General features: G+C 37.3%; 2 protein-coding genes across 5 annotated transcripts; one reads left to right on the forward strand and one right to left on the reverse strand.

The window, feature by feature from the left end:
- On the forward strand, positions 1 to 21,647 carry LOC5568818 (fatty-acid amide hydrolase 2). 3 transcript variants are annotated; one of them, XM_021845638.1, is made up of 7 exons: positions 1 to 266; positions 1,103 to 1,171; positions 1,536 to 1,933; positions 2,132 to 2,697; positions 5,594 to 5,718; positions 19,134 to 19,315; positions 19,381 to 21,647. In XM_021845638.1, exons 3-7 carry the CDS (start codon positions 1,898 to 1,900, stop codon positions 20,098 to 20,100), a joined length of 1,629 nt encoding a protein of 542 aa, XP_021701330.1. In that variant the 5' UTR covers positions 1 to 266; positions 1,103 to 1,171; positions 1,536 to 1,897; the 3' UTR covers positions 20,101 to 21,647. The 3 variants fall into 3 exon arrangements, with proteins under 3 accessions (XP_021701330.1, XP_021701331.1, XP_001658184.1); XM_021845639.1 differs by having other exon boundaries at positions 1,108 to 1,171; XM_001658134.2 differs by lacking the exon at positions 1,103 to 1,171.
- On the reverse strand, positions 20,801 to 27,381 carry LOC5568819 (BLOC-1-related complex subunit 6). Of its 2 annotated transcripts, XM_021845640.1 has the most exons (4): positions 27,245 to 27,374; positions 26,892 to 27,185; positions 21,124 to 21,634; positions 20,801 to 21,059 (listed from the first exon to the last, which is right to left on the reverse strand). In XM_021845640.1, the coding sequence occupies exons 2-4, from the start codon at positions 27,127 to 27,129 to the stop codon at positions 21,014 to 21,016; spliced, it is 795 nt and encodes a 264-aa protein (XP_021701332.1). In that variant the 5' UTR covers positions 27,130 to 27,185; positions 27,245 to 27,374; the 3' UTR covers positions 20,801 to 21,013. The 2 variants fall into 2 exon arrangements, with proteins under 2 accessions (XP_021701332.1, XP_001658185.1); XM_001658135.2 differs by having other exon boundaries at positions 26,892 to 27,381.
- Between the last annotated feature and the right edge of the window lie 355 nt (positions 27,382 to 27,736).

A 27,736-nucleotide genomic window follows, 5' to 3' on the forward strand; every position in this document is an offset into this window, starting at 1 on the left:
ATCAACAGAAAGAAGAAGCAGTTGCCGAGTGTAGACAGAGTAGCGGACCGTCTGACTGGCGCGGTCCTCATCTCAACCGCACATCTAACTGTATCAGTAGTAGCGTAGTGCGGATGATTTTGGGCCAGAGAGCGAACTATGAATGGGATAGTGTTGAGCAACAGCATCACAGTGTTCGAACAGCGTGTCTATAACAGTTCAAAAACGCTTGAGTTTTATCATTGATGGATGTATTGCGGTTATAGAAAGGAAAACAGTTTGGGCAGGTGTGAGAGTATACCTATCACGGATTTCTACTGCCAGGGCTGGTAGCGAAAAGTGGAGCTAAAAATAGCGATTTTTGTGATACGATTTGAGAAGATAGTTGAGCAACTTGCGCTATAAATCATTACACAAAAATATTAATTTCAGAAATTGACAAAATTTGTTTTATTTTTTTTAATTTTTAATAATGGTGAACGCATGCGATATATCTCGATATGATTTCTGGTACCCTCGAGTAACCTCTCACAAAATTGCAAAATGTATGTATGGAACTCATTGCAGAACTCAATTTTTACAACACTCGTCTTATTTATCCAAGTTCGGGAAGCCTTCACGACTTCTCAGGGCATATATTATCTTTGTACCTGTCACACGATTTCGAAAACATACAAAAATGGTAAATCGACAAGCAAAGTTTTCAGTTAATAATACTAAGCTGAGAAGCACACTTTAATGTCAGTAGAAAGAATAATACATCTTGTGTTTTAAAAATGGTCATTTTACAACTTGTTACGTATACTAATATGAAACGCGTAACACGTCTTTGCTATTATTCTATAAGACTAGCTGTGAAATTAAAATTATGTGCTATTACATAACTAAACACAAACTAATAAAAATGCAACAGGATTTGAGTCAAATGGCAATTTCTACAGAAATTTTAATCCAGGAGCAAGAATAATAATAGAGGGTTCATGCACAAATTATGTCAAGCTAAGCGTGACAAGCCATTGAGCTACTTTTGGCCAAATGAACGTTTGCTTGAAGGCGCTAGGCTCAATAGAGCAGTATTTTTTGGTAAAATTGCTAAACCTTTTATCCCTCTTTCCCATGGTAGCACAGGTAATCCATTAGTTAACAGGAAACGAGGCAAATGAAAAACAAAAATGGGACATTCTTTAAACAGGTATATAATTATCTTCTAGACTTATTGTATATTTGAATTAAAAAAAATAAAACAAGTGACTTCAGTAGCCGAGTAACATTTTAGTCAGCTCGAATAAGTATGTCTTTGCTGAATAAACTGTTAGTCAGCTGAAAACGTTACTTGGGAATGCGTTGGAAACAAAAATTTTAATTTGATTTTTTCCGCAAATCAAACTTTTTCGAAAATTTCAGACTGAAGAAAATTTGTTAAAATTTTCAGAAGGTTATCTATGGATTTTACGAAATTGATTTTATTAAAAACTTTTTTGCAATAGTTATGGTCTTAGGTATATTTGAAAGATTAAAGTAATACAATATAAAGAAGAACGATCTCATTGTTTTAGATGACAGCGTTTAGAAAAACTCAAAATAGTCGAAAATAGTGACCCAAGTAGAAATGCCTTCGTTTATGAGACTTTATAGTGACTAACATCAATAAAATGACTCGCTACCACCCCTGGTTACATGAGAGAGAGCCGCTGCTTTGGAAAGACTCGCTGCTTTGAAGCAGTCAATCGCGAAGTGAAATCGAAGACAGCAGCAAGTTGTCGCTTTAGGAACAATCCAGTTCCTTTCGCGATAGATATCTCCTAGCTGTTGCTGGAGTGTAACAGTGCAGTGTCGTCGTCGCGGGTCATATAGATAGTCAAAGTGCACATATAGTTCTGACACTTAGAATAGGCATAACGACTCACCTAGGGGCAGAATGTCTACTAACAGCAATAGACGGGGGACTCGAAATGTAAGTAAACCACCCTTCGATTTCGGTAGTGGGTTATATACTATATGTACTATGATGACGTCGCGAAACATTTATACAAAGCACCTTTCACAAATAAAACTGCTTCAGAAGCAGGAACGAACAAATTAAAAACTGATTATCAAACCAAAGCATATTGAATTATTCATTTGAAATCAAACGGTATTATCTTGCTTGCAGAAACGGAACAAGCCGAACCAAATAATTAAGGACATAGCATATAGCGTAGTGTTCAACATTTTTGTGATAATACATCTGATAATCGATCATCTGGTCGAGCTGGTCCTCAAATGGTACTGGGGACCGAGTCGTGCAAGATGCCCACCCTTGCAAAGGAAGAACATCATTGTGACCTACAGTGTGCAAGAGCTGGCCAAATTGATCCGAACCAAGGAAGTGACCTGCCTGGAAGTGGTTAGTGCCTACATCGACCGCCTGAATGAAGTTAATCCGGTTGTGAACGCCGTCATTGACGGGCCCTTCATTGAGGCTTTGGAAGAAGCCAAAGCGATCGACGATCGCATCCAGCGTGGGCTCATCTCGGAAAATGAATTCAATGAGAAGCCCTTCTTGGGAGTGCCTTTCACGACCAAGGATAGCACAGCCGTAAAGGATAAGCTGCACACGCTGGGCATCACCGCTCGGAGGCACGTAAAAGCCAAGGAAGATGCGGAATGCGTCAAGCTGATGAAGGAAGCAGGGGCTATCATTATCGCCACCACCAGCATTCCGGAAATCAATCGATGGTAAGCAAATTGTTAACGCATACCTACAACAGTGATTCAAACTCATATTCGTACAGGGCATTGATTTCACATCAAGTTGGTAGAGAATATTTGAATGATACTTATATCGACTTTAAAATACCTTACAATATTGAAGATCATAAGTTTGCTATGGTTTGTCAATTTTCTTTCATTTTTGAAATGATAAAAAAAGTTTTGAATTTGTGTCTAAAATTAACCCAATTACCTATTTGCACGTCTATCAAAATTGAAGCATATATAACATTTGAAACTAAATTTGTATGCTCTCCATGATTGCTCAAGTTCTTCATATCGTTATTCAGCTGTAGTAGAGTTCATTTGGACAATTAATAAACGTACACGTACAATCCCTGCAAAGATTCTTTGTTTTCAGGTTAGTTCTAAGCCCTCTAATTCATTTTATCCAATGATTCTACCATCGTTTTCTCTAGGACTAGGGACATTTTCTAGAATTCAACCAGTATTTTATCTAGGGATTTTCTAGGATTGCTTACACAATTGTCGTTAAGGATTTCTTTTAATTTTATCAATTTAATCAGCAAATTACTCCAAACGAATTACTTCAGAGATTTCTTCCAAGATTTATTCAGGAATCCAATGAGATTTTTTTCCAAAAATCTTCAAACAATTTTTCAGCCATTTTTCAAAGAAATGTCTCATGAAAAATGCCTAGAAATTTTCTTTAGAAGTTATTGTTTTCTTTCAAATTCAAGAAGTATTTTAGAATGGAATCTTAAAGTAACATCTGATGGATTTTTATTTAGTTCTAAAGTAACCATTTTTTAACTAAGTTAATTGAAAAAAATCAGAATACCTAGATAATATGCTGCAGGGCTTCCTTGAAAATTATCAGAGGAAATCATTTAAGCAAGTTGTGTATGGATGATCGGAGAAATAATTGGAATAATAAATGTAGTATTGGCAAGTTTAAATTTAAATGAACCTCAAATAGCGCTGTCCACAAATTTCCTAACGCTCGAAGGGGTTAGACTCAAGCGTTACGACTCATGCTAAATTTTGAAAATGTTAATACAAGAAGCGTTAGGGAGGAATCAAACATTTCCAATTTTAGCGTTGCGTAATAAATGGATGATGCCAATAAACTTTTGAAGCATCCATGAAGATTCTACTTAATTTTCTCGAGAAATTGTTTGGAACAACTGCAGGGGTAACCCTTGAATGAAATGCTGAAGGAATTTCTGGTGAAACCAAGAGGAATTCCAAGTTTAATATTCGAACATAGTTTTGATGACACGCCAAAACAATTTTCTGAACTTACGGTGCAGATAAATCGAAGCCAAATCTCATTTTTTTCAAGAGCACAAATCTAGAAAACCAGACATTCGTTCAAGCTGGAAATTTGATCAATTGGTCACCACCGATCGATCAAGTTTCAACTTAAGCGGATGCCTGGTTCTCTAGATTTGTGCTTCTACTCATCTTCACCTTAAAAAGGACGAAAACTGCTATGATTTCTGTAAACTACATTTCAATCATAATTCTTTCAGTGCTCACGAATATCATTTTTACAATGGATTCTTCAACAAAAATGAACGATACAGTTAGACTTATTAGATTGTGTAGCAAAGATTATTGGAGATCCTTCTTATATTCACTTTATTTATTTATTGTTCAATGCAAGTTGGTGTGTTCCCCTACACACCCCTGGTGGTAAAATGAACAGGGGTGGTAAAATAAACACCGTGCCTTTTACCGAGAAAAAACAAATTTCGATGAATTATTATCACGCACGGACGATTTAAAGCATAAATCTGCGTGTTTGAGTTGATATGTAGGTCAATTGAAGTGAAAATATCAACGAAAACTAGGATTTTAGAAAACCACGTTTGAAAATTAGAACTGACGTAACTTTTAGCTCGGAAGACTTGAGGTTTTTCAGTGAGGTGAATATCGTTATGATATGATGTAAAATCTGATACCTTTAGAATTCTTTTTGAATGGATTACAATCATTAATGGATATATTTTCGGTGGGGCAATGAAAATTTTCAGAAATATTTATTTTGCTCACGTTTTTTGCGTGGTGTTCATTTTACCACCAACCGCTGTTCATTTTACCCACATAGTGCAGGTAAAATGAACATTTGGATCGCTTTTTGATAGCGATGAAAATATATGAAAATTTAACTATTTAAGTCTGAATCCATGTCGCCGCTATAGGTTACATCCCTATTTTTGATTTTGTGCGATAGAACTATACAAATTCCTCGTTTTTCTATCAGAAACAAGATGATTTCCTTAAGGTGTTCATTTTACCACCCCTTCCCCTAATACAGTTTACAATTTTTATACTTAACAGTGTTTTGGTTAACTTTCATCTGTAACTTTATACTTTATGATATCTTCAGCACTAAAGGACTAGATTGCAACAACAATGAAATCAGGTAGATGACAAAAAAGTCTTATCACAAAAAACCTCAGGAATTTACTTAATTTATCTTACATACTAGTATCACTTTAGTTTCATATAAGTCCGCTTATAAATTGTTTAAATGCACTTTACAACATCTGAAAAACTTAATGGAGTTCTGAAGCAATAAAATGATAAAATTTAGTTTTAAATGTTATTATGTTGACATTCAATCGATAGATGTACGAATATGCAATTGGGTCAGTTTCATAAACAAATTCAATACTCCAAAGATGAAAAGAAACGGAAACATTTTATGTTTGTCGAACAATAGATGATCCCCATGACCTTTACCTTGATAACGTATTTTAAATTCAATAAATCATTTGATAGTTTTTCACCAACTTAATGAGAAAACAGTGTCCTGTACGAATATGAAATTGAGTCACTGTACCTCAAGTAAGGTTCGATCGATTAAAAATTTGTGTCTCTTTTCCATCATCAGGCAAGAAACGAGAAATAATCTGATCGGCCAGACCAACAACCCGTACGATAGTCGGCGCACGGTCGGTGGCTCCAGCGGAGGAGAAGGAGCCCTGATTGCAGCTTGTGGCAGCGCCTTCGGACTAGGTTTAAAGCTATTTTCTCTTGCTAACTAAGCGTAGTTTGTCTGTTCTGTTTTAATTGATGCACCGCGCGGTAGCTTGCATTGCACTTGGTTTAAGTAGTTTAGTGATTTCTTCTCGTAGTCTAGCTCTTTCTGGTAATCAGTTATCTCTTATGCTATCCTGTCGTAACATTTTTCATCTTTCCTATAAGCAAGCTCTCATTGCATCGGGTGATGGTGGATTATTTTCTTCATATTCATTTCGAGCTCTATGCAAGGTATCGATTCTTGATAATAAGGTTATGCTATACTTCTTGCGTTCATGTTTTTTTGCTATGTTGATGATATTGGTTTTATTGTTTTGTAAATAATGGTTTGCGTGAGTAAATTTTTGTTCCGTAAGCACCTAAACTGGGTTTCATTTTTGCACCATGTGAAATATTTATCAATAGCTATAGACTGCACTATATTTCGTTGAACTCAAAATTGACATTTATTCAACTGTTTTGTTATCATTGTCTACTGCTGCCCATTATCGAATATCAGTCCAGTGTTTGCATTTATGCACATAGTTGACGCATTTTCATGAACCTTCTATTTAATGCTTCCATAGTACTAGTGACCTCCGTTACAATCAGTAAATTGACTTCTAACACATCATTTTTTCAAAACAGTCGTTATGTCGAAATCTTGTATTTGTTTATCGATAAGCAGTAATTTTGTTTTTTTTTTTTTGTGAATAGTGGCATTGTTGAGAACATTTTTAGGCCATTAGGTAGATCAATATTTTAGTATGAAATAGCAAATGAGTATAAATTACTCATTTTTTACCTACAAAAATCCTGGGCCAATTTTTGGGCTTTCATGCTAAGTAGAGTAAGGTGGGGCAAAAGATTGACTATAGTGGCATAATCAATATTTTCAGGGAAACTATAACCGTTGAAAAGGTTTAAATACTACTTAATGAACCTTCATTCTGTCCCATAGTTTTGCTAAATAAATTTATGTCAGAATATTTACTCGATTTTAGTTATAACAATTTCAAAAATGATTTTCCAAAACGAACTGCCACTGATGGGGCAGCAGTTTGCTGATTGAAACACAATGAACAAGTAAACCGAGATAAATTATTCAAAGAGATCATCATATACATTCGATTTAAATAACACTGCGGAACACTTTTTTGTCTTTTGTTGCTGAATCCATTGCCGTTTTCAAAAATATCATAGCATATCTAGTTTTTGAGATATTGACTGTTGAAAATGCAAAATTTGACTATTTTAGCCAACTTACATGCAAATTTTCCAGCTTGAATGGCAATTTATTTGCTTAATTTAGCCACATAATTCAAACAATACGTATCAACAAAGTTCATAATACTTTCGATGGTAAAATGTTATTTTTCAGTAGTTCAGAAAAGTATTGTATTTTGTCGTACATGAAAAACGAAAAAAATATATGAAGACTGCAAGCATGTTGAAAACCCCGATTTAGGCTGTGAACCGTTTCACCAGTTCGTTTAACTTTTAGTTAAAATTTGACAGCTCGATAGTTATTTCCCCTCCGGTTAGAAATAATCCTGCTCTGGAGCATGGTTAAACTTGACAGTTCGAAAGTTATTTTTTGCTCCCGTGAATTCGAGAATAACTTACCATCTGTCAACTTTGTTCTGAAATAACTACTCGACTGTCAAAGCTCAAATGGGTCGACTGCGATGTTCAATTTAACCATTTGAGGGGAAAATAACTATTGAAATGTCAAATTTTAACTAATAGTTAAACGAACTGGCGAAACGGTTCACAGCCTTAAACTAAATTTTATCGTTATTTCAACTAAATTATATCTAAATTGAAAGTTGAAGTCCTATTTTGCATGCTTGGTGGATAAGATAACTGAAAAATTGATATTTTACTTTAAATCTCATGTAAACATCAATGAAACCAGTGTTTAATACAACTTTAGCGACCTGTAGCTAAAAATTGTGACATGCTGGAACATTTCTGAAAACGCCATTAAATTCAGTGATCTATAATCTACTAGAGATACAAATTTGATCTTTGAGACACGCAAAAATGTCATTTTTGATACACTGTGTAATAATATAGGTAGAATTCTCACAAAATCCTGGCGTGTATTTCGAACAATTCTGGCAGGGCCTTTCTTTTTTTTTCCGAGATGAGCCAGCCTCGGGCTGCAAATCTCGTTAATAAAGATAATAATAATAATAATTTATTTTTTTTTCTAGATGCGACTCTTACAAAATTCTGAGCAGGGTTCATATCCTAGACGGCAATTTCACATATTCTTGGAAAGGATTAGAAAATATATCTTGGGCATGATTCTGACATGACCCTATGCATGATTTTCACAGAATCCGGCGCATGTTTCTCATTTGATTGCAAAATTCTCGTAAAATCTCGGGCAGCATTCTCACAGAAGGCAGGGCATGATTCTTCTAGAATCTTGAGCAGAACTTTAGGGACATCCTATGAGAATTTCTGAAATAATTCAATTTATAAAAAAGCTGTCTTATTAACCGACTTTTATTCGATATTATGAAAACGGATTTGTTTGTGAAGTATAAAAAAATATCCAGCCACCATATTACTTTTGCTGAGATTTGGCCCGCGTTTCAAAAAGGTTGTGCAGGCATTTTCTAAAGGAAACCCTGAAGTAAGTACTGACAAAAAATCCAAAATTATTTCTCACGAAATCTGTGAGGCAGATCCTGCAGTACATGTTGAAATCACATATGAATTACTCAAAAACCGCAACGGATTTTTCCATTATTATTCATGAAGTACTTCGAGAATTTGACAGAGATCCCACACAGCAACATTTTAAAGGAGTTTCCACAGAAGTTCTTGAAAGTTTGACAGTTGAACATTGGTGACATGGTGATAAATGGCTAATTCCTTGTGAGATCATCAGAAGATGTATGTGGTATCTAAGTCACTGCGACCAGCTGTTATATCTATGACCAAGTTTACGAGTGGAACACACTCGTCTTCCTCATAACATGCAAAACGTGTTCCACTTGCCGTCCATCATAATATCCATTCCCAGCATGTCTTGGCGAAAATACTCCGTTGTCCTTAATCCAAACCTTGAATTCAAATGCACAAATATGAACGTGATGATCGATCGATTAAATTTTCAGCCCGTACGGTTGTCTGGTTTTCCAGATTTGTGCTCTTGGAAATTCGATGTTTGGCTTCGATGCATCTTCACCTTAATTAAAGATACTGAGGTGTAACAACATGTTTGGTCCCTAACTTAAGTAAAAGATATCCACATATCTTAAAATTTGCTTTTTAAACTGGCTGCTTTCCCCAACGGTACATCATTATTAACTTTTAAACCAGCAAGTAACCCTCAGCTTTGCATTAAGGGGGCAGGATCCGTCATTGATTTCGTACTTTTCAAAAGCAGCTTTTTGGTTCAAAATCAAGAAAATTTACAGGAAAATGTGTTCACTGAATTCTATTCTCCAACCGAAACACAATGAAAATATTTTCATCGAATATATTTTAGTTTTGAACAGAAAAACTGCTTTTTAATTTTCGATGATGACGATGATTACGATGACGGAGCGTTGAACGTTAAGCATTCAAAACATATGATATCCAAGCATCTTCTCTTTAAATTTGAAATCAATTCTTCAAGAAAATCAGCGATTCGTATTTTACCATTATTTCTGTGAAGTTTTATTTAGAGCGTATTTATATGGTTTTTTATATTAATGTACATAATTTACAAATAAAATTGTGCATAGGACTGATACGGAGCATGCAAAATATCTAGTAGTCAATCATCTTTGCAGTTAGTTTGAGAAAACTTTATCAAAAGGCAACATAACTGGAGTAATTTGAAGTTTTGGACCTGTCTTTAAGATTTGTTTTAAAATCGTCTAAAATAGTGTTCGCAGCTCGCATTTTATCATTACGACACAACTTAACAGATTTGTTTAGAATTAGTATCTTCCATTGAAGAAAGGCGTATTAGTGAATCTGAACAACTTGAAAGTGGTTCCTTGTTACTCAGTCAGGGATGGATTATCAACTGGTGAGATCGTTTTATGCAACTGTTCTAAATGGACTAAATATGATGGTTCACAATTTATTCGTGACAGCAAAGGGGATACGTTTATATATTTGTTCAAATTATAGTTAGTAGTCGGTTATTGTCGAAATAAACCATGTTTTATGTTTTCCAAAATATTTAAATGCAACAAGCCTCATATTTGCTTTAGTTTTACATAATAACACAAGTTCCTTGAATTGTCCGATACTATATGCGTCGACTTTTCCTTTAGATACTGATAGACTACGTTTTGGATTGAAGTTGTATGATTCGCATCATGCAAAATCTTTGGTTCGTCACCAAAGGTGTCGTCATATTGAGTTTTCAGTCAAGTTTTGCACATATAAAAGGATTATCTTTTATTTTATTTTATTTATTATGTTGTCGACCTTATTTTGTTTGGAGGGAGGTGTAACCAGTGTAAATGATGGGATGATACCTAGGATTCTCGTTATTAAGCGTTTTGTTATCTAAGACGAATCCTGTAATATAACTCCTTCCTATTTTCCAAACTCCCGAGAAAGTGCAAAGGACATCAACGGCTTCCTCAAAGATAGCAACACGTAAACATTTCTAATATTGCTTAGTACAAGGAATAAGAATTCCATTACTTACACACTGAAGGTGGTGCAACTAATCCTAAGTAGCTTCCTTTGGTTCTTTGTGCAACTTTAATTGCTCTTGTAGTAACAAAGAAGTAGCAGCGGGTGGTCAATCACGATCTTTAATCACATTGAATAACATATTGTACAAGAATTTGTTGCATTAAGTAATGGTAAAAACATTGAACGTATAAATAAAATATTCAAAATTTGCTTTAAAATAGGTAAAGTACTCTAGTTATATTGTCTTTTGATAAAGTTTTCTCAAACTAACTGCAAAGATGTTTGATTACTATATCTTTTGAATGCCGAGTGTTAGTCCTATGCATAATTTTATTTGTAAATTATGAACATTCATATAACAAAACCATATAAATACGCTCTAAATTAAACTTCATAGAAATAATGGTACAATAAAACAAAAAAACGCTATAGGGTAAGTGATCCATTAGTTGTGAGTATTCCTATAGTTTCGGTAGTGCCATTTTCACTGATTTTATTAGATTACCCACAGAACCGACACTGCCAATCGACGTATTGGCTTGTTGGTACACTGAATAGTTGAAAAGAGCGTTCAAATTGCTTTAAGGCCCAAGTAAAATTGGAGCAAATGTCAAAAGTAAAAAAGCAGTTTTCTCAAAAATAATCGACAAATCACAAAAAAATAAGAACACACAGTTGTTTTATTTCGCAAACAAAAAAGCTGTGTATTTTTACTTTTTTAGATTTCTCGATTATTTTCGAGAAAACTGTTTTTTTTTTTTCAGTTTTGACATTTGCTCCAATTTTACTTGGGCCTTAAAACTGATGAAATATCACTAAAATTGCTGAAACTTTTCTGATTTGTACCGATAGTGGCGGTAAAGTGTTCCTATAGTGGAGGATTCCATAAGAAAACCATGGATACTATAGGAGCACAAATTAAAAATATACCTCAACTAAAGGGACCGTGCATCAATAGTGGAGGTATTATTTTCACTGACATGCCGTGGGTTACTGCGATAAAGTCATTTTTCTCATTAAGTCCATGAACGTTACTTCCCGTTACAATATTAAGGCCGCACGGGACGTCATCATAATCACCCTATCTATTTGAAGAAGCAAATCCCAAGAACCACTCCAACCACCATATCGTTAAAACTCATTTTAGAACTTATTAGTCTTAAAAACCTTAATGAACCTTTGATAAAACTCCGTTAAGCCCGAAAAGGCCCACACTACAGGAGGTTGTTAAGACTATACCTCAAAACCGTTTCTAAACTTCTAGGTTTTGTATCGTATGAATACATCTACCCTTGTAGTATGCTGTAAAACATTCATAAGAGCTATTGTATAGCCTTATTGAGCTCAACTAGCGGTATTAAATCTTTTACGATATCCTTATACACGGAATAAAACCAATGTTAAGAGCTTATGATTGAACAAACATCAACCAATAATGTTTATAAACCATAACCTTTTTTGATTTTGAAACCATCATGATGTCTGCCGACTCATAATAATCAATTAAAATAATCATTTTTTGCGTGGCAGAAAATTTCCTTACGATCGCGTGAAATTCCTGCCAATAAAAATTTACTGGTGGAATGACATAAAATTTTTCGATTTACAGCAACGCGCCACAATTACGACATCATTATTGGCTAACCAATATTTTACTCCATTCCATTTTTAGAATGATTTCATGCTCATCTCAATCATAAATTGAAATTTCCCACGCATATTGTAATTATCAATCCGAAACGGCGTCAATAAAAATGGATTCCATCCAGTTAAATCTTGTTGGTCTTGTCTGGGATGGTTTAAGATCAATTGGTGATTATTCCGAACAATATAATCATTCATAAACGCTTTTGATCTTAAGAACCCGTGCGCAAAACCCTCACTGGCTAAAATATTCCTAAATCAGAAAACTTGTTCTGCACTTAGACAAATTGGTTTTTTGGGAGCCTTGACTTAAACTTAATGCACTCAAAAAAGCTAGTGCTGTCAAAAAGGTAAACAAATCGGAAGGTTCAATTTTGTGATGCAATTCATTTTAATTAAATTTATGCCGTTATGTATCTAACTGTTTTATTGGAATAATTGTTATAATAAAGCTCGTCGTGCTTGATCGGTTGTACTAATGCAGAAAACGGTAAGTGATAAGTGTCTGAAAAATGAAAGCTTTTTTCGTGTAGCTAAGCTGTTGTGTGCAGCATAGTTGTCCCACTAGAACGGGAAGTTCAGACAAGTGTGGGAAAAGTATGCGATAGTCTGTTAATTCTTCGAGAGGAATATTTGTCATTTCCATGTTTGCGTTCTGGTCAATTGGTGATTCACTACATGATTATCATTATCAACATAATGATATTGATAACCACACGCAGACTGCATTCCAATAACATGCATCAGACAGTTGAGATTTAAGAAGGCTTTAACATGACTTAGCATAGTCTTAGAAGTTTTACTTATGCCTTGACAAGACAAACAAGATGAGGTTTTAAATATAGGTTTTAATAGACACTACACAGCTCCTTCAAAATACAATTTATTATCAACAAATGTGACCAGCAAACAAGTTTTAACGGGAGCTCTTGTAGATATCTACAAAGCGTTTAAAAGTGGGTTTTACCAAACAGAAATCCGATGCGAAAAATGTATCACTGTGATTCTATATATGTAGTGCACAACCCAATAAATTTTCCGCTTCATCGGTTCACTAAAACTCGAGATTTGCTTCCTCAAATTTTTGATGATGTGAGATGAAAGATAGGAAAATAACATGGTCTCCCGTTGTCACCTTAACATATACATTGATTGTGCTACTTGAATTTAGGCGGTTAAATAAAGTTCAATCGTGCTTAATACCTCCACTATTGGTACTGTTGTGGCCAACAACAAGCCACCGGGTGCATCATGCCGCATCACACCGGTGGACGAACATGCCTCATGTTGAGGCCACAAACACACCACAAATCTGCCATACTGGCAACACTTTACACACCACTGAAACTACTTACCTGTAGAGCATACCATAACAATCGAGCATACCTGAAACAAAACAGAAAACATCAGTAAAACATTATAATTTCATCAGAACATTTACTCACCATCGAGATCATTCCAGATCCAAACATTGAATTTTCATTGTTATTGTTTACGTTTCTTGCATTGTATCATTATCTATACATTTCCAGAAGATTCAATCTATCAATTGTATAACAGTTACCTTTCAACATATTATGGACCGATGCACGAGTTCACTAATATGACGTTTAAGCGGTGCCGAATTCACTTGTTGCCATGGTCACGTAAAAAACACGACACCGCTCAAACGTCACATAATGAACTCGTGCATCGGTCCATTGTATACAACAAAACACTTCTAGAAAATTCTATACAAGTTCTATAGGGAAGAACGGAGTATAAATATGACACCATAACGTTGTACAAATCAGTCTGAAATAAACCGTGAATTCGAACACATCTCTTTCGTATAATTATTTCCTACCGGATCGTATCCGCGGGAACAGTTTGGAGCTGTAGACAGGATGCTAGTTCAACTAGCATCCTCGTGAATAGTAGTGAAGTGCATTGTGTAGTCCGACTAGTTACTGCGAGTAGTGGTGCCACGTGAATCCACAATGTGATACAACATGCCGATACTCCGACTGCCGTTGACACCCTATGGCTTCGCTACGACCGATTGGACAACCATTACCTACTCTACTTGGACATCCTCACGACCATGTACATCGCTTCTTCATCCGTTCGTCGGAGCAGTTTCGCTGTGCGCAACAACCCGTTGCGTGAAACTCGTGCCTCCGAGAACCCTGCACATCTCATCAATCGGCACATCGTCGGTCGCAACAATCCGTTTGAATCTTCTCCCATCGTCGAAGCGGCTAGACAAGCGCAACAACATGCAGACCAAAGCTATTGCCTTCGAGTTGGATATCCGTTTCTCATCAACCTTCGTCGCAGCAGTATCCCAGTGCGCAACAATCCGTTGCTAAAACTAGTGCTCTGAATCGCCGAACGGTCCCTGCCAGCCAGCGACTATTGCTTTGGGATTCACATCCTCATCAACATTCAGCATCGCCAAGCGGTCCCTGCCAGCCAGCGACTTTTGCCTTGGGATCAACGTCATCACTCGAATCGCCGAAACAATCTCTGCCAGCCAGCGATTATTGCTTTCGGGATTAACATCATCGTCATCATCGCAAATCATCGTAGCGGCCGCTGCCAGCCAGCGTCTATTGCCTACGAGATATGCCAGGACACACTTATCTGCGAAATCATTCATTCATCATCATCTTGAATCGCCAAAACGGTTCCTGCCAGCCAGAGACTATTGCTTTCGGGATTCATCTCATCATCATCAACATCCCGTATCGCCGAAGCGGCCGCTGCCAGCCAGTGACTATGGACCAATGCACGAGTTCACTAATCTGACGTTTGCGCGGTGCCAAATTCATTCGTTGCCATGATCACATAAATAACACGGCACCGCTCAAACGTCAACTAGTGAACTCGTGCATTGGACCATGGACCGATGCACGAGTTCACTGATTTGACGTTTGAGCGGTGCCAAATTCACTTGTTGCCATGGTCACATAAATAACACGGCACCGCTCAAACGTCAAATCAATGAACTCGTGCATTGGTTAATTGCCTTCGGGATACACAAGGACATTCTTAGCATTAAACGTCAATTCATCGCTTCAACATCGAATCATGCTGCCTATGCAATCGCCACACGGTGGATGGCACATCAACGCAAACGAAATCGATTCTACCCATTCAACAACCAATTCATCAACAAGCATCAAAATCGATAACATTCAACAACAACTTCATTCATTAGAGATCTACGTTACGTCGACAACTACCAGTTTACTTGCATGCAAACTTCGTCATTCATTCATCTCATCATCATCGCCTCAACCCGATTGCTCAAGGTGGGCGGCATATCATCATCGTTTCATCATCTTCGACCGCCATTCTACCAAGGTGGACGGCACGTCACCATTCAATCATCAACACGATCATCACTACCTACTACCATCATCTTCAACAAATCGATTCAATTCTACATGCCTACCAGAAAAGCGGCGAATTTTCAAATCATCTGATTGCATACCCATCAGGGACATCGTCATCGATATAACCAAAACAACTTTAGAATTGGTACCCAATTCGGTGGGCGGAATGTTGTGGCCAACAACAAGCCACCGGGGTGCATCATGCCGCATCACACCGGTGGACGACCATGCCTCATGTTGAGGCCACAAACACACCACAAATCTGCCATACTGGCAACACTTTACACACCACTGAAACTACTTACCTGTAGAGCATGCCATAACAATCGAGCATACCTGAAACAAAACAGAAAACATCAGTAAAACATTATAATTTCATCAGAACATTTACTCACCATCGAGATCATTCCAGATCCAAACATTGAATTTGCATTGTTATTGTTTACGTTTCTTGCATTGTATCATTGTTTGACATTTCCAGAAGATTCAATCTATCAATTGTATAACAGTTACCTTTCAACATATTATTGTATACAACAAAACACTTCTGGAAAATTCTATACAAGTTCTATAGGGAAGAGCGGAGTATAAATATGACACCATAACGTTTAACAAATCAGTCTGAAATAAACCGTGAATTCGAACACATCTCTTTCGTATAATTATTCCCTACCGGATCGTATCCGCGGGAACAGGTACATCTACCCTAACTCCTGATTTTCTTGACGAATTGATTTCAAAATTACAGAGAAGATGCTTGGATATCATATGTTTTGCATACTTAATGCAAAGCTTATGGTTACTTGCTGGTTTAAAAGTTAATAATGATGTACCGTTGGGTAATATTATGAAGCACGTGAATATCCCTTCCAAAACAGCTCAAAACCTTCAAATTACGATAACTTTCGATTCGATTCACGGAGAAGATGCTTGAATACTATATCTTTCGAATGGTAGGTGCCAAATTCTTGGGCATTTTTTTTGCGTTAATAACGGTTTCTGGCACACCGTGTAAGAGGTTACTACCTTGTCCATATATAAACTCCAGTTTTGACCTCTGTGCAGAAAAATCCTTGAAATGATCTGTTTGGCCAATTTAAATTCAAGAATCTTTCTATTCCAGCCAGAAACTTATCCGATTGGTTTTCTCTCGATACCAAGGAAAAATCAATATGCAAGTCATTGAAATAATTCAAATTATGTATGTGTCTCATATATACTACTTGATATTCGTTTAACTTAAGGGAAGCGGCTACAAAAATCAGCATTCCCCAATTTATTCAATTTCGTTGCAACCTTGTGACGAATATTCAATTTCACTTATCTTCACCAAAAATACCTGTTATGGGTTTATGGTCCGTATCCGGTTTATGAAATCGTAAAGTATCCTACGCCCAGATATGGATTAAAAAGGTGATTACATTTTTAGTAAGTAAAGCGCTTTTGTGCCTTTTTTCGATTTTCAATAAAATAGATTATTTCTTCTTCTTCTTGGCATTAACGTCCGCACTGGGACAGAGCCTGCATCTCAGCTTAGTGTTCTTATGAGCACTTCCACAATTATTAACTGAGAGCTATCTTTGCCAAAGTTGTCATTTTCGCATTTGTATATCGTGTGGCAGGTACGATGATACTCTATGCCCAGGGAAGTCAAGGAAATTTCCATTACGAAAAGATCCTGGACCGACCGGGAATCGAACCCAGACACCTTCAGCATGACTTTGCTTCGTAGCCGCGGACTTTAACCACTCGACTAAGGAAGGCCCCTTAAAATAGATTAATGTTCACCGAATCAACCTTTCAATAGGTTTTGAACGACCCGCGATGCGAATTTTGATGCTAGGTTTGTATTTATATGTCCTTGCAACAGAGTTTTTCGTTTGTAGGTTATTGGAATATATTTTCTGTGTTCTCAAAAAGTCAAATATTTGAAGGGAATTTATCAGCTCAGGGTGCCACTGTGAAATTTGTCGGAAAATCCAAAATTTTTACAAGCCTAAGTTTTTTTAGACCTAGAGAGGCTTTAAAAATCCTCAAAGCCCTAAAGGTTTCACTATTTGCTTTTGGTAAAATAGCAATTTATCGATACATGATCCACCCATTCTATATATCTAACAAAGTCAAATTCTGTAACAGGAAGATATTTCAACACAAGAGGAAAACTTTGTGTAAAATATTACTTTTAATCTCACTGCCATAAAAACATTCTTTTAATATTGACACTCTGTGATATTTCAAAAGTTGCCGAACTGTATTTCAAATCTTAAACAATTTTTCAGTCCATATATCTGGCTCATTTCTTTGAATATTTAGTGAAATGCCTGAAATTGCTTCTAACAAAATTAATGATTGAGTTCTTGCTGAACTGCTGAAAAATATTTGAGTGTCTGTCCTGGACGAGTTTTTAATAAATTTGTAGATTATTGTTTGTTTGTAATTCCGAGAGTCTCCTGAAGCTGTTGTTGTTGAGATTTTTCCTTTGTAGATTCCTTCTGGCTTAGAGCCGAAAATTAGCATCTTACTTTGAATAGTCATTATTATAGTGAATATTTAAGAGTAAAGTTAGCTACAGTTTACAGTCTCCTACAAGATTCACTTTTCGGTGGCAATTTGCCAATGCTTCACAACGCCTACTTTCTACTTGTAAATTTTGCGAAAATGAAGCTAGAATTATGGTAATGTTAAAACCATATTAAAATAAGATTCTTCTTCTTTCTGGCGTAACGTCCCAACTGGGACAAAGCCTGCTTCTCAGATTAGTGTTCTTATGAGCACTTCCACAGTTATTAACTGAGAGGTTTCTTTGCCGAGACCATTTTTGCATGTGTATATCGTGTGGCAGGTACGAAGATACTCTATGCCCTGGGAATCGAGAAAATTTCCTTTACGAAAAGATCCTCGATTAGCGGGATTCGAACCCACGACCCTCAGCATGGTCATGCTGAATAGCTGCGCGTTTACCGCTACGGCTATCTGGGCCCCACCAGATTGTCGCCACTTATTTCTACTCAGTGAATCTACTAGTCATTTTCCTCAGAGTTATATTCCATACGTCGTATATGATAACGATGTATCCAACTAGCTAATAGTAAGAGTGGCTACGGATCATTCTGGTTAGCAAAAGGCAAACTGATCGTCGCGAATAGTATTAATGTCCACTTCGAATATATTAATTATTTGAAATGGGCATCAATGCTATCAACGACCCAGAACGTCCGTTGGATCACATCCGAGATATAAGTGCGTCTATGCCATATAAATTAAGACGCGGCTTCAAGCCCTCCCATCGCGGCAAGGTCGCATAACCAAGGGGAGGGGGATACATTTTTGAATTGTTCCAGAGATCAAGACAAGAATTCCTACCTTTATAGACTGCAAATGTTCCAAATCAAACATACTGTCTTGCACTTAGAAATAACATGAATTCTAGGGTTTAGCTACTCATACTCGAACAATGAGTAGCTAAACCCTGGAATTTATGTTATTTTTAAGCGGTGGTGATATAAGAAGGCGAGACGCAGACCTCCAAACTTGACCATTTTGTATGAAAAACAGCCAACGCGTACTTTATTCTGTCCTATACTGCATATCCCTGTATAACGCCTTGTACAGCTTCAAGTATGATAAATAGAGGATCGTAGCAGTAAGCTGTAAATATAATTAGCAATTTGAATATCGGTTTCCTAACAAAGGTTCGTTATTAATGATTTCTACATTTATTCTCAGGAACCGACATTGGAGGCTCTATCCGTATGCCAGCGTTCTATTGTGGAGTTTATGGTCACAAACCCACGTCAAATATTATCAATACTCGCGGTTGCTCTCTTCGTACCGGTCGGGAAGCATCCACCATGGTCGTGGCCGGGCCGATGACACGTTACGCTTCTGACCTACGACCCATCATGAAGGTAAGCTCGGTTAAACGAACATTTTTCTGATAATCTCCTATAGTCTAACGCATTTCAACTTTTAGACTCTTGTTGGCCCAAAGACTTCACAAGCGCTCAAACTGGACGAAAAGACTGATCTGAAGAAATTGCGCTACTTCTACATTCCCAGTTCGGGAGACATCAAGTGCAGTTCGGTGCATCCGCAGTTGCAGCGCGTCATGAATCGTGTAGTTGAGCACTTTCAAGACATTGCTCCCGGTGGGGTAGAGAAGGTGACCCTGAGTGGCACCGAGAAAACCACCAACATGTGGCGTTACTGGATGACCCAAGAACCGGCCAATTTTGGTAACCTGCTCGGGAACGGAAAGCAACTATCGCCGCTGGTTGAGTTGGCGAAGAAACTCGTTGGCAACAGCGATTACACGTTAGCTGCTATCTACTCACTGATCGACAGCATTTTGCCACAGGAAAATGCAGACAAGATTAAGGAAATCACCCGACAATGCGACCAGGAGCTGACGGAACTGCTCGGTGATGATGGGGTATTGTTCTACCACAGTACGACCCATGCCGCTCCGTACCATTATACTGCGTTCGTTAACATTTACAACTTTAGCTACTGGTGTCTGTTCAACGTTCTGCACGTCCCAGCCACTCAGATCCCACTGGGATTGGATCCCGATGGTTTGCCGCTGGGAATTCAGGTTGTCGCCAGCCGCAACCGGGATCGACACTGTTTGGCGGTGGCCGAAGAGATTGAACGCAAGTTCAACGGTCACATCCCACCGTTTATCGTTGACTAAGACTGGACGGGAGATTATTCCGATTTGTTTTCTAGATTAATTATTGTTTTGTGAGTTCGTGAACTTTCAGTAATCGTAAGGTGCTCTTCGGGTGATCAGGATTAATTTTACTGTAGGGTAATCTATGTCGAGGCAAACTCTAGCGAAATTAGTTAATTTTCATATTTCATTATTGAAAAACGAAATAAATCAAATTGAGTTTCTATGCCCAACTTTTAGACTTGAGATGATTAAAGAAATACAATAGTCGATATCCTGTGCGGCATGTAAGGCGAGACGTGTCGGTGAGGTGTCGACTCGCTCCCATTTGATTAACATTAGTTGCCTCACATCATCCGAGGTGAGATCCACTCGTCTCGACTCACACGCCGCGCAGATTAAGCACACAAATATCATAGGTTGACGCCTACCAAAACAGTACTGAAAAAAGCTACTTTTCAGCACCGAAAAGAGTTCTGAAAAATAGCACTTTTCAGCACTGTTTCTTTCAGTAGGAAAAGTAAGCCGTTATGTCGATCAACTTCTCAATGAAAAGTTGACTGATTTGCAACGGAATTGCTAAAAATAATATTGAGTTACTTCGCCTAAGTGGACAGCTTAAGAAGATTAGCAATAAATACAAAATTGAATATCAAATTAAGCTAGTCTCTAGCAAAACCTGTAGGATTTTCTTTTAAGTTCTGCACGGAAACAGTTCACGTAACATGGAAATAAATATTAATCCTACAATAGAGAAAATTACTTACATGCGCTTATGCTAAACTCTTTTATCGCGACAACGAAACAGGTAAGCCAAACGAAAAGGAGATCCATGAAGCAGTCCAATGGCGATGATTATGCTTCTAACCGTTGACTCCACACTATGCCATGGTGTTGTAGAGAGAAGCGGAATGTCTTCAGTTCTGCACGCACTTCAAACGTTACTTTCGAACATATCAACGAGCCGTTTGATCTCTCGTCTGGAATGGTTTCATTGAAAGTTAGATCAACAATTGGGAATTTCTATAACCAGCTTCTACTCACATTCGCGTTGCCAGGGCTTCCGCCGGTTTAATCGCTTTCGAAATCTCCTCCGCTTTGGCCATGATTGTGTACATACACTTGATGTTACCATCCATGCAGTCCGTAAGCTTTGTGACGGCGTTTTTGTAGATCTCCACATTGTCCGCCGTAATGGAGGAAATCGAATGCAACACCGAGCAGAGGTTTTCCGTCAGATTATCAACTGAGGCGGCCAGAGCCTGGGCTTCCCGTTCAATCTCATTCAGCACGTTCGGATCGATTTGGTGCATATGGGGTGGCAACTGGAACGGCTTCGGCATTAGGCCATAACCACTGGGTCCGCTAGCCCCGATTCCACCCGTTGCGGCCGAAGGAGTGCTCTGTCGAGAGCCGGACAGATTGCTGGAGTCTTTTCGGGTTACCGTCACCGGGCTTGCCAGTTTAATTTTGTACTCCAGGTTTTCCGCCACAAAGTGTGTCATGTTTCCGTCCACTCGTACTGTCCCTTCCAAATTGTACGGAAACGAAGCATCTGTAAAAGCAATAGGATTCCTATTAGTTGAAGCAGCAATGCACAACGATCACCAGAGAAGTTAGTTGTCATTGAGTAGTGCAATTTCTTTGAAAAACGTTGTCCTTTTTTAGAAAATGTTGTTATGAACAACTTTACCGAAGACACCTTTGATTTAACTTTTATCCTACGAAACTGATTCTGAAAGATTCAACGTATGGTGGACTCAGAACATCATTATGTTTCACTAGCTTTTTTTAGTTTTATTACGTGAATATAGTTGAAAAAAGAAGAAGTTGTAGAGAAAGTAGATACACATTTTTGCTTTTTTTAGTTTGTAATTCTTCCCAAGTAACATTGGTAGTTGAATACCAGCTTATTTAGTTAACTCTCTCTTTTCCATAGTAGCTGCAGAGCTCCATTGAATCCCGGGTAGAGGTGAATAACAAAATACTGATAAAATAAAAACAAATTTTGCAATCATATCTAGTTAAAGCATTATTATGTTATTATTCTATGACATTAAACATCTCATCAATAGCAAAACATGCAATCATAGCAAAATTTTGCATTGGTATGTTATACTTAAAAGTCATGTGATAACTAATCAATAACAACATATACTATCATAGTAGAATTTGTTATTTGTGCAATAATACTAAAAAAAACCGGCTATTCGGCCTCAATGGAAGTTGATCCTCAATATCAGCTTCCATACTCGAATAGCCTAGATAGCCGTGTAGTGTCGGTAGCCGATTGCAACAAGGCTAGAAATAACACTACGGATTGCCTGTTCCGGTGGTATAAGTCCATCTTACGGGTGGTCCCTAATTCATGGTGTCATGCGGCTAAAAGTATACCGTGCCTAGGAATGAATGGTTAGGGGGGGGGGGGTTCAAAAGAAACCTAACCATGAACGGTGTAGGAAAGAGGGGTTAAACGTAAACCCTTCAAAAACTATTATCGTGCCCTTTGCCAGAAGGAAAAAGGTAAAGCTTATACAGCCTTCTTTGAATGGAGTTCAAATTCAATTTTCGGAAGAAGTTAAACACCTTGGGGTTACTTTGGATAAGAAATTGAACTGGAACTCTCATCTGAGCAAGGTCATAAGTAAGGGTACTAATGCCCTATCGGTCTGCGATAAAGCCCTAGGAAAAAATTGGGGACTGCGACCTAATATGGTAAACTGGATTTATTCAGCAATAGTCCGACCAAAAATTAGTTATGCTTCACTGGTATGGTGGCCCAAGACAAATGAGGTAACCGCTCAGAAGAAGCTGGCTAAGTTGCAAAGACTTGCTTGTATATCAATGACAGGAGCAACCCGAGTAACACACATGTTATAATTAGGGCATATAGACTGATATATAGCTATATTTAGTCATATAATAGTTATTTTGCCTCAATTATAACATGTGTGCTACTTGGGAATGAAAAGTACACCATCGGTTGCCTTGGATGCCCTTCTTAATATACTGCCTTTGCATCAATTCATTAAACTGCAAGCTGCAAAAAATGCCTTGCAGTTTATTCGTTAGGGGCGATCCATTAATTACGTAAAACAATTTTTGGGGTTTTTCAACCCCCCCTCCCCCCATGGTAAGATTTTTTGTATGAAAATTGAAAATTAATTATATGGCACGTAAGAAATCTGTATCTGTATTTTCTCGGACAGTCAAACAGCTTTGAATGCTCTACAGGCATTCAAGTGTCGATCAAAGTTAGTGTGGGAATGCATTCTTTCTCTGAAGCAATTGGCCAGCAGGAACGAAGTTACATTGTACTGGGTGCCCGGCCATTGTGGAATTGAGGGGAATGAAATCGCCGACAATCTAGCAAGACAGGGTGCAGCTTCGAGCTTTGTCGGCCCTGAACCGTTGTGTGGTGTTCCTGAGTGCACTTTCAGGATGAAACTGAAAAATTGGGAAATGTCCATGGTAGAATCCTAGGGGGGTCCGTAGCCTTGAGGTAACGCTTTCGCTTCATAAGCGGAAGGTCATGGATTCAATTCCCAGCCCCTCCAAAAAAAATAACCTGTCCAGCCACCAGAAGACGCCGCACGGAGGACCGTGCTTAGGGGAACACATCCATCCTCCGTCAGTATCAGATGGTGACTGAGACAAACTGACCCACTTCGCAGGCAGCTAGCCTCAAACGACTCAGGAACACGGCAAAACGAACCACCGCAAGAGCAATTGACTATGGCTTATGGAAATCGATTGGACCAACAGCAGAGCACTCTCCTACCTGCTCGGTGTGAGAGCAAAAAAAAAAGAGAGAAGAGAGTGAAAGCAGATGTAAATATAGATTAGCTAAAAATAGAACTGTATCGGTAAGGAAGATACAGATAAACTGATTCCGGCACAGTAGTGGCCACGAGCACGGAGTGCCTTAAAAAAAAAAAAAAAAAAAAAAAAAAAAAAAAAAAAAAAAAAAAAAAAAAAAAAAAAATGGTAGAATCCAATTGGAACGCCACGGATACATCCAAGCAAGCGAAAAGATTCATAAAACCCAGTCTGGCTAAAGCCCGGGTTATACTGAATCTTAATAGAGAAAATCTTAGGGTAATTACTGGCCTGATGACCGGTCACTGCCCAAGTAGGTATCATCTTAAATAGATAGGAAAAATACAATCCTCTGAGTGTCGTTTTTGTCAAGCTGAAAACGACACTGCTGAGCATTTACTCTGTAACTGCGGAGCATTGTTTGATCAAAGAATGTTAGCATTTGGAAAAGGGTTATTAGAGCCCTTGGAAATTTGGCAAGGTAGTCCTAATAGGGTAATAAACTTTATAAAACGAGTTGTGCCCAGTTGAGACAGTGTGACACATCAACCAATGTCTATCACATTTCAATTGTGAAAGGACATTTGATGAGCACCAAATAAAATATGGGTGATACCACAATATTCCTGAATAATGGAAACAGTGGTTAAAAGGCTCTACAGATGAGGAAAAAATATATTAAAAAACAATAAATATCTTATGAATAACAAACTTCGCCATCACAGTAAAATATGTCATTATTTTGATATTTGAAAACTTTATTAATTCATGAGAAAAAAACAAAATCAAATTTTGCCATAATAGCTTAACAACTACCGAAAAGCTAAACATTACAAATGATTTGCAATTGGATTAGATGGACAAATTGATGTGAAGATTTGCGAAAAAGTTACACGTCTTCTCAGTGAGAATCGAACTCACGACTCCCCGATCTCTAGTTAGCGCGTTACCACTACGCCATGAGAGGACTAATGAACGCAAAAGTTAACCTGAAGTTAACGTGATTATTGAGCTGAAATCGAATTCAGGTTAACTTCTGCGTTCATGAGTTCTCTCATGGCGTAGTGGTAACGCGCTAACTAGAGATCGGGGAGTCGTGAGTTCGATTCTCACTGAGAAGACGTGTAACTTTTTCGCAAATCTTCACATCAATTTGTCCATCTAATCCAATTGCAAATTATATGTAATGTTTAGCTTTTCGGCAGTTGTTAAACTTCCACTCGGCTGGTTAGCCGTAAACCACGATTCATAATTAAAAACAAGCATAATAGCTTATTTTACTATTCATATGATGTTCATTAAAGATCTAAAACGCAAAAGTTTTTTGCAGGAAAGCAAAAAGTTTGTTTTTAAATCCTGCTAAATTTAGATATTAAAAGGCAAAAAACTAAATTCGCCATTATTTTGATCTACTCATGAATAGCTCATTTAGTTATTATTTTGTTATCAATATCTAAATAATAACATATTTTGTTATTTCCTGTTGCTTTTATTTTTGTTATTACTTTTTTATTACAATGGCAAAATATAATATTATTTAGTTTTTATTCCATACAAAGTTAGTTATTATTTTTGTTATTTTAACTCTTATTTCAAACAAACAAAGAACAAGTTTTGCTCTTCAAACATTATATTTTAATGGTATTATTCATTTGCAATTCTCCTCTACCCGGGATGTTATGCAATAGTTACTAGAATATGATTCAATACTCATAAGATTAATACAAAAGTAAACTAACTGTTTCAATAGTAAAACTATTGATAAACAATCAATTTACTATTGAAAAACAATCAAACATTTTTAAACTGGCTTCGAAAAATTTATACAATTTGCAACTATTTAAGAAATAAACAGTCATAGATCTTTTATAATATTTACTAAAAAAATGAATTAGCAATTCACTTATACATTAGGTTTCCTGCAATAATTTACAAAGCATTTTACAATACATCGGTATAAATTGTAAGGAAAATTTGCTAAATCTCAAGATTATGATAAAAAAAATAATAGAAGATGGTAACTATTTCTCTACCATCTCACCGAAAAAAGAGTAAATAATCGTTGAGTAACTTCTGAGTTTCGTACATATGTTATACTTAAAATTAAAACCGATATTCTTCTATTTGAAATTACATATTTTCCCGGTAGGTTATAAAATTTTCTGGGTATTGCCCGGTCATGTGGAATTCTATTATTGTTCTATTTTCACACTATTTGCAAATAAGTTTTACTAATGAAGACTATCGAAAGATGTTTAATAATTCAAAAATGCAGTTTTATACAATAAAATCCCATTTTCGAATATTCAGTTGTTATTCTAAAATATAACATCTAATAATGATTCTTCAGGTTCTGCGAACTATTTAAAGTAGATTGAGAAAATTATTAGGATGCTTATTTCAAAAATATTCGACAATAGATTATTCACCACGAGATATCCAAGTTCCTATTGAATAAAAAAACCACAAGATTATTAAAAAATTAAAATATTACTAATACAACAATGAATTCAAAATATTTAAACAATAACTTTGTCGTAAACCATTACAAGTTGCGATTGCGTGGAACTCGATGAAAGCACGACTTTTCTAAAAGAAAACCTTGAGACTTTATCTATCTATCTATCTATTCTATATAATAAAAATGGAAGTGGTGTTTGTATGTCACGAAATGGTTTGAGAACGGATCAACGGATTGACGTAAGTTATTCACTGTTGCACTCGACAAGAGATGTGACGTGTTCGTGCGAGGAATAAGTTCGGGAAGGTCTGCTAAAGAATTGGGAAATCTTAAGAAGCATAATGTTTCATTTTGTATGGGGGATTACATGACTTTTAACAACAGCCTACTTGATCGCAAGACGAAGTTTGACGGGCCCACTTGTAGTAATTAAATTCAAAATGGTGACCAAGTAATTGAAAAGTGACTCGCTACCAGCCCTACTACTAGCTAAAACAACAATCACTGGAGAATATCGTTCAATCCATCTTACCCTTCCGCTTGTCACAATTCAGTGAATCCGGCCGCTTCCGTGTTTGCGACGAGGACGACGAAGACGATCCGGAACCTCCGTGCTGGCCATCGTCGGTAGCCCCGCCGCCGTCATGTTCGTCACTGTTTGCGCCACCGAAGAAATTTTGCGTGTAAGCAATTTCGCTGTACGATTCGGTCATCGCTGCCGGAATATCTTCGGCTTCGTCTCCGTCCGGAAGTTCGTCCGTTGTGTCCATGGCTTCTGGATTCTGGGCTGCCACCGTTCGAGCGACAAACGGATTACCTACGGCGTCTGACATCGGAATGTTAGGTATACTTATAGAGCAGCGCACTATTTATGAATGAAACTACGGCTCTGATTATCCTTCTCGAACGGAACACGGCTGTTCAAAATAGATCAGAATCGATGAATGGGAATCCGATTACGATGATTCCAGTTAGATTTTTTTGGTTTGTTATCATTCAGCACAGTATACACTGAAACTGACGCCGAACCGATTTTAGTGTGTGTGTTGGGACCGTGACTTGCAAGGCTGTTGAAGGATAGGGTATTCAAAGTAAATATGGCAAAATTAAATGGATGTGGCAGGATGTGGCCAAATTAAGCGTAAACGCTCTGTCCAAATTACATAAATTACCATTAAGTTAGTGATATTTTCTTAAGATGAAGGATTCCATGCGAAAATTCCCGGATTGTTTTGCTGCAGAAAAGGAATCGTGCAAGAAAATTCTCGCTGAATCCTTGCAAAAATTTCTACAGCGATTCCCGTTTGACTTGACATTTTTTATTTATTAACTGCGAACTGCGATCAGAAAAAAGCGCTTCCGTGATCGATTCCTTGC

This window comes from Aedes aegypti, chromosome 2, assembly GCF_002204515.2.
Source record: "Aedes aegypti strain LVP_AGWG chromosome 2, AaegL5.0 Primary Assembly, whole genome shotgun sequence".
Taxonomy (NCBI): domain Eukaryota; kingdom Metazoa; phylum Arthropoda; class Insecta; order Diptera; family Culicidae; genus Aedes; species Aedes aegypti.